At 38.3% G+C, this 10,817-nt stretch overlaps 1 protein-coding gene across 2 annotated transcripts in view; it reads right to left on the bottom strand.

Moving 5' to 3' along the window:
- Positions 1–10,817, bottom strand: part of SLC38A1 (solute carrier family 38, member 1) — a 72,785-nt gene that overhangs the window by 39,749 nt on the left and 22,219 nt on the right. For both annotated transcript variants that reach the window (XM_004675942.2, XM_012735325.1), the window contains exons 4-5: positions 2,469–2,544; positions 1,806–1,921 (exon numbers count right to left, since the gene is read on the bottom strand). In XM_004675942.2, the coding sequence (XP_004675999.1) occupies positions 1,806–1,921; positions 2,469–2,544 (192 nt within the window). The remainder of the gene's footprint in view (positions 1–1,805; positions 1,922–2,468; positions 2,545–10,817) is intronic.

Here is a 10,817-nt window from a genome sequence, read left to right as displayed (position 1 = left end):
CTCTGTGCCTGGTGAATCCTCTCACCCTCCGCATCTCTGGCCTGTACCCCAGTTCTGTATGAATAAATAAATAAATCTTTAAAAAAAAATCAATGTAAACACATTTCTGAATAGAACATATTCCCAGCTTTGGAATGAATGAAAATAGAGCTCTTGGGGTTTGACGGTGGAAAGGTTCTGAGATTTCTTCTAGTGCAATTTGCTTGTCTCAAAGAGGAGGAAATTAGCTGGGTGGCTAAGATGATAGAGCGGTTGAGGAGCAGAACTGCTTGTCAGTCAGGTGTCTCAAGCTAAGGTGCTGGAATTCAGAAGTGCAGCTACACAAGCAACACCTGCAAGAACTTTAGTGTCAGCTTCACACATACAAACAAAAATCATCACAGAAATGTCTAACTCTGGGCCTCCTTGGTGGTTCAGGGGTTAAAGGTTCAGAGCTATCAAACTACCTCCACTGTGGCCTGGTCTGATCCCAGGCCAGAGAGCTGACCCACGAGGCACAGCAAACCTCTCCTGTCTCGTCCACTATTCCCCTCAGAAGTAGATTTCAGTAGACCCAGCTGTTCTGCTCCCCACTCTGTATCTGGTAAATCCTCTCACCTCCTGCACATCTGGCTTTCATCCCAGTTTTTGTATGCATAAATAAATAAAATAAACCTTTGTTAAAAAGAAAAATATCCAACTCTCACTTTATCCTCAAACCTGAGATTTGATATAAGATACATGAAAACAGAAAGCCAACTTGGAAAATGCCTACTATTCCCTATGTAAAAAGAAGAAGCTCTATTTGGTTGGCTTCAGCTGATAATAAGGAGGAAAAATGCATAAAATTCACTGTCCTACACAGAGGTTTTAATTCTAGGAAGAAGCCTTGAGTGGATTTACAAACACACAAGAATATTGGCACCAAGGCTCAGCCTGGGCATTTCTTATCTCTGAGTAATGGCCTAGACAGTCATGCACTGCCACAGTAGTTTTCTAGAGAACACCACAATTTGTATTAATAGCTGTGGTGGGATACTACTTGTGGAAATCACGCTCCCATTAAAATGACCCAGCAATGCCGATTACTGAGCAAGGGCAAAAAAGGAGTGTTAGAGTGGTAAGATCTGGGAAAGAAGAATGACCCCCTTGCCTCATCAGGGAAAGTGGCCCCCGACACCCCTTTGAGGTTTAAGAGAAGCATCAAGCTGGGTGAGAAGTTTTCTGGCATAATTTTGTTCCAACTGAAAATAAGCCCTCTGGACATTGGAAAACACATTCAACAGTGCGAGACGTTATTTAAAAGAGAAAATTGAGCATCTTCTTTTCTTTCAAAGGAAAAGTACATGCTTATTTTTCACCTTCCAAACACTGAAAATTCTTATGCTTCTTGAATACTTACAATAAATCAATTTGTAGTTACCTTTGGGCACAGATGCTGTGACAAGGCAGCCATGCACCCGGTGGTGGGCTGGGCTAACGCACCTCTTACTATTATTTGACTGGAACTTATGGTGATACTCAAAAAGTCCAAAATTACACCCAAAATGTTATTTTTACATATTTCAATCCTTTTCATAAATGCTCATTTCAGTATTTTTGTTTAATAAAAGGATGCTCTCCTTTTATTTTCTTGCTAATATTACGTGCATCTTGAAAAATCATTCAAAAAAAACACTAGGAAGGAGATAAAATTTAGCCAAGTTGGTAAAAACATGAAAATAAACACACTTAGAAACACTTTCAATTTTTTCTACATCTGAACAGAAACATCCAGAAAATAGAACTTTAAAATAGAAAGCACTATAATATCAGTCATCACTCACAGAAAAAGTAGGATCCCAGTGTTGGCCAATGCAAAAGCAAGTCCCAAAATCCCACTGCCCATGATGGCGTTGCTTAGGTTAAAAACAGACATTCCCAGGGAGGTTGTTCCTGGAATCTGAACAGAGACAAACATCCATACTAAGCAAAAGTGTATCTAAAAGTTCATACAGCCTTTAAAGCACTATAACGAACCAATATAGTTCCTAACTCAAAAACGCCTTCCCCAGTTATTCTTCAATGGGTTTTAGGAGACAACACATAGGATACAAGGTATATACTGGTGAATAAAACGGCTATGCTTTTGGTATAATGATAGATGAATTAAACTGTTAAGTGGTCAAAAAACAAGCATGCAGTGCTCAGTGGAATAAGCCAGAAAGAAAAGGAAAAATACCAGCTGGGTTCACTCATAGCAGGCGTATAAAGGACCAGGGGAGAAAATAATAATAATGATGAACAGTTATAGACCAGAGACATTTTGTGGGGGTGGAGTGGGGAATGGGATCAAAAACAGTGGGGGGAGGGAAATGCACTGGGCTATGGTGATTTGGTGATGGGAAACCCATGGGGATTACAACTGAGATGGGACAAGGCACAAAATGATGTAAAAATAAACTATTATATTATTTTTCTTAAAGCATGCGCTATTGTAGAACACTTACATATTCATCACACTTCTTTTTTTCTAAATGACTGTTTGTGAGACTTCTTCGACTTTCTCGATCAGAAATAAACTTGCTGTAAAGACATACATACCACATTTAACTTGATAATGATTTAAAACTTCACATTATGACAAAATGATTTAACACTTACCAAAACACACTGCACATGAAAATTTACCAGTTGGTACCACAGCCATAGTCAGTGCCCCATCCGTTTGGGTTTTTGTTACTATTATTTGTCTACATTCTTGTCTTACCAAATAAACTTAAAGTGCTCCAAGGGTAAAATACTTTACCTTATTCCTTTGGGCTTTGTTGTTGTTGTTGTTGTTTGTTTGTTTGTTTTCTATTGAGCTATAACTGGCATCTAATACTGTATTAGTTTTCAGGTATACAACATAATGATATTGCATATATTGTGAAATGTCCATAGAGAAAACTCTTAACGCCCATTACTCCACACAGTGATAAAGGTTTTACTTGTGATGAGAATTCTGAAAGTACTCTCTTAATAACTTTCAAATATGTGATTTGTTTTCATAAAACTTCACAGGTGAGTGAAATCACTTGGTACTTGTCTTTATCTGACTTATTTCACTTAGCACAATGTCCTTGAAGTCCACATTGTTGCAAATATCAAGATTTCACTCATTTTTATGGCCGAATAATATTCCACCACACATGTGCCACATTCCCACATGGCACAGCAGACCTCTCCTGTCTCCCCCGCTGCTGCTCTCAGCACTGGATTTCAGAAGATCTGTCTCTTCTGCTCCTCACTCTGTCTCTGAAATCTCATCCCTGTACTGCTGGCCTACAACCTAGTTATTCCACATAAAAAAATATATATTTTTTTAAAAAATGTTTTAGAAACTTTTTTTTGCCAGAAATACAAAGTAAAGATTTTTTGCCAGAAATATAAAGTAAAGCTTTCCAGCTGAGAAGTCGAAACACCCTAAAATGAATAAAGGGGCTTTCTTAAATACATCGTTGTTGTTGAGCTGGATTTTTCTGCAGCCTAAGATACTCCTAATTCCTAAATAGAAATGCATTTTCCATTTCTGGAAGTCATCCTATGTTTCTAACATGTGGGCCGGGTCATCTGCCTGAAGGATGAGAGCACTGCCAACCGCTCTGGATGGGAGATGAGCTTGGCTCAGTTTCAACCAGAGGATAAGTACCAGGAAGACGAGGGCTTTGATCTGGCAGGAAGGCAGCAGCTGCAGTGAAGATCTGGGGTGTCCCAGGGTGGAAGGGACTCCTGGTACTTATATTTCAGCCTCTGCTCTCCTGATGCTTTGGTCTTGTGCCTGCCCACCCTCCTGGGAAGATCATTTGGAGGAGCAGGGAGAGTGAAACATGGATGGCAAGTTCAAACTGAGCCGTGCATGGAGTTGCAAGGTGAGGGATTTCTAACTAAAACTTTTTCAGTATTGAAACTTAAGAGAAGATACAGGCGGGATATTGAGATGTGGTATGAAGTGGGGAGAGTAATATTAGAGTAGTTATGCAGAGCATAAGTAAATCAACAGCCATAATCTGGTTAAGGATGGGTTGTGCAATAGGAAGATAATCTTCCTGTTTTAATCTCTACCAGCCTGGTTCTCATTAGATAAGAGTGTTTTGTTTGAGAATTAATGACACAAAAGAAGTGAGAAATTGTTAAATGAGTTTTAGTTTTTTCCATGACATGCTAACATTTGATTAAAAAAAAAAAAGCGACTAGAACAAGAAAGGTAAATATGAAAAAGATATAGAGTGGAATTAAAAAAAAAATCAAGAAATCCCAGTTACTTAGAGAAGCCTGAGAGGTAAATGAGAGGCAAGCAAAGTCTCATTTTGGTGGAAAAAAAGTAGTAAACATAGAAGTTTTTAATTTAGGCCACAGAGTTTAATTTTTTAAATTTAAATACGTGTGTGTGTGTGTGTTCTATATCATTGTTCATTTTCTTTTTTCTTTCTTTCTTTTTTTTTAACCATGTTTGCTTTCTTTTGCTATGGTATAGTCCCCATAGCATAGAATTTCCACCACATGTTCACCATGAACCATCACCACAGTCCCTTAGGCTCCTCCCATCTCCTCTGCACTCTCTCCCCTCCCCTGCAGAATTACTGATTTATAGTTGTCTGCTTATTTTTGTTTTGTTTTGTTGTGTGTTTTAATTGTTAATATTTTCCCCAATCTTTTATTTAGTTCCCCTATCTTCCTCAGATAAGTGATATAGTCTGATATTTTTCTTTTTCCTTCTGACTCTTTTTCTTTTAAAGATCTATTTATTTGTACATATGAGAACTGGGGTACAGGCTGAGGTGCAGGGGATGAGAGGATTCAACAGAGACAGAGTGGGGAAAAGAACAGACAGATTGACTGAAATCCACTGCTGAGGGGAGCAGCGGGTGAGACAGGAGAGGTCTGCTGTGCCATGTGGGTCAGCTCCCTGGCTGGGGATGGAATTCGTGCTGTGGTGTGTTGAGTATAGCTTCATAGCACTGTGCTTTAACCCCTTATGCCACCAGGGAGGCGTCTTCTGACTTATTTCACTGAGCATAATTCCTTCTAGTTCCATCCATGTTGTGGCTAATAGCACTGACTTTTTGTTGACAGCTGAATAGTATTCCATGGTGTATATAGACCACATCTCTTGATCCAGTCATCTGTTGTTGAACATTCGGGTGGTTTATAAGTCTTACCTAGTATAAATAGTGCCATAGAAAACGCAGGGGTGCAGGTATCCTTTTGAATTAAATTTTTTGTGTCTTTTGGTAGATTCCTAGGAGTGGAATTATTAGGTCATATTGAAGCTCCATTTTTAGTAGTCTAAGGAAAATCTTCACACAGCTTTCCATAGTGGTTGGGCAGTTTGCATTCCCACCAGCAGCGCAGGAGAGTTCTTTTTTCACCACATCCTCACCAACATTTGCTGTTGCTAGTTTTTTTTAATTTTTTTTTTTTTTATTGCTGTAAGGTAGTATTTCATTGTAGGTTTGATCAGCATTTTCTTGATTATGAGGGCTGTTGAACACTTTTTCATATGCCTGTTGTCCATTTGCATTTCCTCTTTGGAGAACTGTCTTTTAAGTTCTTCTGCCCATTTTTTGACTGGATATTTAGTTTGTTTTGTGTTAATTCTTTCAATCAATCACTTATCAGTTGTGTGGAGTGCAAAAATCTTCTAATCAGTAGGGTGTGTGTTTGGGTTAATGTCTCTTTTGCTTCACAGAAGCATTTTAGTTTGAAGTAATCCCAGCTGTTTATCTTTTCTTTCACTTTCTTTGCTTTGGGGGGAATGAGTCTTTAAAGATGTTACTGAGATGTTATGTCTTGTAGTGTTTTATCTATATTTTCTTCTATCTATTTCAAGTCTTATGTTCAGTTCTTTCATCCATTTTGAGTTGATATTTGTATATGGTGTGATGTAGTGGTCTAGTTTCATTCTTTTGCAAGTGGTGGTCCAGTTTCCCCCAGCACCATTTATTGAACAAATTGTCTTTATTCCATTGCATATTCTTTGCTCCTTTGTGTCAAAAATTAGTTGCCCATACAATGTTGGTTTATTTCTGGGTTATCTATATGGTTCCCACAGGCTGTGTGTCTGTTTTTGTTTTAGTACCATTCAGTTTTAATTATTATGATTTGGTGGTTATAGTTTGAGGTCTGGGTGTGTGATACATCCATTCTTCTTTTTGGTGAGAAAGAGCTAAGGCTATTCAAGTTGTTTTTTTTTTTGTTTGTTTGTTTGTTTTGTGGTTCCATATGAATTTCATCAATATTTGTTCTATCTCTTTAAAGAATGTCATGTAAATTTTTATTTGAATAGTGGTGAATCTGTAAGTTGCTTTTGGTAAGATGGCCATTCTGATAATGAGCAGGGGATGTCTTTCCATTTTTTTGTATGCCTTCTATTTCTTTTAACAAAGTTTTACAATTTTCTTTGTATAGTTCTGTCACATTTTTCATTAGATTTATTCCCAGGTATTTGATTTTTTTGTTGTTGTTGTTTCAATTATAAAAGGGATGATTTTCTTGATTTATTCTTCTTCAGATTGGTTGTTTGTATACAGGAGGGCTACTGACTTTTTTGTGTTGATTTGCATCCCACTATTTTACTGAACTGGTTGATTATTTTGATTAATTTTTCTGTGGAGTTTTTAGGGTTTTTCTACGTATGTTATCATATAGCTTGCAAATATTATAGTTTTACTCTTCTTTTCCTATTTGGATTCCTTGTATGTCTTTTTCCTGTTATTGCTCTGGCTAGGACTTCCAGTATTATGTTGAAGAGCAGTAGTGACAGTGAACGTCCTTATCTTATTCCTAATCTGAAAGAAAAGGCTCTCAGTTTTTCACCACTGAGAATGATATTGGCTATGTGTATGTCATATATTATGTTAAGGTATGTGTGCCTTCTATCCTGAGAATTTCAAGGGCCTTCATCATAAATGGATGTTGAACTTTGTCAAATGTCTTCTCAGCATCTACTGATAAGATCATATGGGTTTTATTTTTCTTTATGTTGATATGTTTTATTACATATAATTGATTTTCAGATGTTGATCCATCCTTGTGCCACTGAAATAAATCCTACTTGTATGAGGTGTATTATCCTTTTGATGCATTGTTGGATTCTGTTGGTGAGGATTTTTGAATCAGTGTTCATTAGGTAGATTGGCCTATAGTTATGCTTTTCCGTGTGTACTGTCTTTGTTTGGTTTTGGTAGTAATATAATGTTGGCTTCATTGAACATATTTGGCTTATTCCTTCTTTCTCAATTTTTTGAAAGAGTTTGTGTAGGATAGGCACTAATTCACTTCTGAATACTTGGTAAAATTAATTTGTGAAGCCATCTGATCCTGGGCTTTTGTTTTGAGGGAGTGTTTTGATTACTGTTTCAATTTCACTGCCTGAAATTGGTCTGTTTAGGTGTTCTGTTTCTTCTTTACCTAGCATTGGGTGGTTCTAGAGTTCTGGGAATTTGTTCATCTCTTCTAGATTGTTGAACTTGCTTATTATAAATGTTCATAGTAAACTCTGATTGATTTGACTTCTACCGAGTCTGTTGTCATTCCTCCTCTTTTGCTTATGATCCTATTTATTGGAGTTTTCTATTTTTTCTTTGTGAGCTTGGCTAGAGGTTGTTTATGCTGTTTATTTTTCAAAGATAAAGAACCAATTTCTGGTTTTGTTGATCTTTTGGATTTTTTTAAATTTCATTTATTTCTGCTTTGACTTTTATTATTTTTTTTTTCTACTGGTTTTTGGATTTTTTTTGTGTCCTTTTTCTAATTATTTGAGATCCAGTTGCTTCTATGACTTCTTGTTTCTTGATGTGAACCTATATTGCTATATACTTTCTTCTTATTACTGATTTTGCTGCATGCCTTACATTCTGGAAAAGTGGTATCTTCATTGTCATTCAACTCAATGTATTTTTTAATTTCTTTTTTGATCTCTTCTTTAATTTATTGGTCTTACAGTAGTGTGAATTTCAAGTTCCATGAAGTGGGTCGGTTCCTTGCTTTCTTTTTATGATTTATTTCGAGTTTACTGTCTTTATGGTAAGTGAATATATTTGGAATGATTTTGATCATAATATATCTGTTGATGTTTGGCCATAAACTTTAATTTACAAGAGGATAAAAGCAAGGGGAGAATTTTCTGACATGAAAACTGAGTATTAGAAGATGTTATGGGATCTTCTTCCCTAGGGGGTAGAAAGATAATAAAGAAAGGGGACACTTTCAATGCTCCTGCCAATTAAGGAACATTTTAGTCCATAATCTCTGAAAGAGATACAGGAACAAGGAAAAAGGGCTGCCTCAGGCAAGGTGTAGTAGCAAGAGTTGACCCAAATTCTTTTAAGAAAATCTCAAAGACAGACACTCAAATTTTGTTAGATACTTCCTGGCTCATAAAACAATAACTATACAGATGGATGAGAATAAGAGATAAGTATTAAAATATGTGAACCTTTATCTGCCTCCAGCTAGGATCATCTCCTCTATTTCCCTACACTTATGGCAAGTTACCAGCAATTACCCAAAACCAGAAAAAATATCATTATTGCTTGAGGTAGAGAAGAAAGAGGTTTGTACTTCGATACAAACTTTCTCATTTGCTTTCAACAGTAAGAGGCTTACTATTGCTAGACATGTGACAAGTTCTCTACTTGGATTTTCTCTTGTTTTCACAATAGCTACTTGTGGTTGATACTATTAATAGATCCATTTTAGAGAAATTAAGCAACTTAACCAAGTTCCTAGTAATTAAATGTGGAACTAGGATTTGAGACCAAGTAGGCTGACGAGAGACTGAATTCTTAGCCTACAAATAGTATTACAACCAAAATTCCCCAACAATCCCACAAGGTGAGATATTATTATTACCCCTGCCTTACAGGGATCACGTTGAGGCTTAGAGCAGAAGATCTACTGAATAAAACAGGATTTAACACAAGTCTAAATGCACACCAAGTGTCTACCTGCTTCCTCATTTAACAAGTCCTCTGTAATGTGCCCCCGGTAGTTATGATGACCATTAATGTGGTTCATTCCCTACAAGACTCACATCTGGAGTTCTTCAGGGATTTTCTCATTTCCAAGTCTGGTCTGTGTTGGGGGGGGCGGGGAGGGGAGGCTATCTGGGCAGTTTCTAGGATCTCAGACCTCATCCCAGAACCTACATTTTGACAAGGCTTCTGGTTATTTCTCAAGCACATCAAAACTCCAGTGGTACCAGCCTAGCAGACATTTGCAAGATTTTGCTGTGCCACATACAGATTCCTGTCACCACAGTCAAAAAACCAGGGCATGAAATAAGAAAACTGAACTGGAATAGGGTAGCTGTCTTAAGTATCCAAGTGGCTTCACTCTTTAACTAAACATTGAAAATGATTCTTATGTGTATCTATTGGAGGTTTCCAGGGAAAGAGGGGTCCCAGGACCTCTCAGTGCTGGGTATGTTCCACCCTTTCTTCTGATGCTGGAGCCCTGGCACCAGTTTCTATCACTCTTGACTCTGCAAAGACGTGTCATGCCTTCCTCTGTGCATGTGGCATTTGGCCTTGTCCCCTTTTCAGTTCATTCTAGAGTTCTTGGGTGGGGACTCTGCTAGTCCTTTGTTAATTTAATCTTCCTGTTTCTAACTGTGGCCTTCACATCTGGTTTCTCCATAGAAAAAAATGCCTTTCTTCTTGCCAGAATTGGGGCATGGCTGTGTTACCCACTACAGGCTCTCTCATATTTGTATCTGCTCTGCTCACCACAGTGAGAAAGCCTGTGGTCTACATCTTTGGACGGGTCAGAGGTTCTGGGCATGTAATCGCCTGCCTTTTAGAAGCTCATTTATTTTTCCAGCAGTAAGGGTATTTATTTGCATTTGCCCACACTGAGTGTCTGCTCCACCTCATTGCCTCTCCTTTCTTTAGCTGGCTGCTCCTAATCACCCTGCATCATCTAATTTGTCTGTACCTCTGCCCAGGCAAGCCCATTTCTTTATCTGAGTTATTAAACCATCTCCATGAACATTGGACACAGAATAGATCATATGTTCCCCCCATAAGAATTTACAGGGAAGTGCTGGAGGTCCTCAAAGGTGAGGATGCTCTGAGCAATGGCAGCTACCAGTATTCTCTCAGCTCAGAAAGGGTTTGCCAACTGATTATCACTGTGAAAGATTACGTACAGGAGCTGAGTAAGCATTTAGAAACTCTTATGATGACACAGAAGATATCAGGTTGACCTGTTGATTAGCTGAAGTTGGGACATAGCCTGTAGACATTAATCAAAATAGACATTCTACTGATTGGGAAAAATTTTTTGCACACAATACTAATGATAAGGGACTGATCACAAAGATCTACAAAGAGTAGATGAGACTGAACAAAAATAAAGTAAGCAAGCCAGTTAAAAAATGGGCAGAAGACGGCCCTCCCTGGTGGCGCAGTGGATTAAAGCGCAGCACTGCAAGTAGCCTCTATTTCAGTGCAAGTTGGGTTCCCCTGCACCGGAGGTGACCCACATGGCGCGGCAGACCTCTCCTGACCTGCTCACTGCTCCCCTCAGCAGTGGACTTCATCAGTTTGCCTGTTCTGCTCCCGCTCTGTCTCTGGTGAATCCACTCACTGCCCCTGCACCTCTGGTCTGTACCCCAGTTCTATATGCATAAGTAAATAGATCTTTTTAAAAAATGGGCAGAAGAAGGATGTGGAGAAAAAGGAACTCTCCTGCATTGCTGGTGGGAATGCAAACTAGTACAACCACTATGCAAAACTGTTTGGAGGTTCCTCAAACTGCTAAACATGGAGCTTCCCTACGACCCAGCAATCCCACTCCTAGGTATCTACCCA

The sequence above is a fragment of the Condylura cristata genome, unplaced genomic scaffold (assembly GCF_000260355.1).
Source record: "Condylura cristata isolate star-nosed mole 26May11 unplaced genomic scaffold, ConCri1.0 scaffold00004, whole genome shotgun sequence".
Classification (NCBI taxonomy): domain Eukaryota; kingdom Metazoa; phylum Chordata; class Mammalia; order Eulipotyphla; family Talpidae; genus Condylura; species Condylura cristata.
This window is presented reverse-complemented; position numbering and strand designations above follow the sequence as displayed.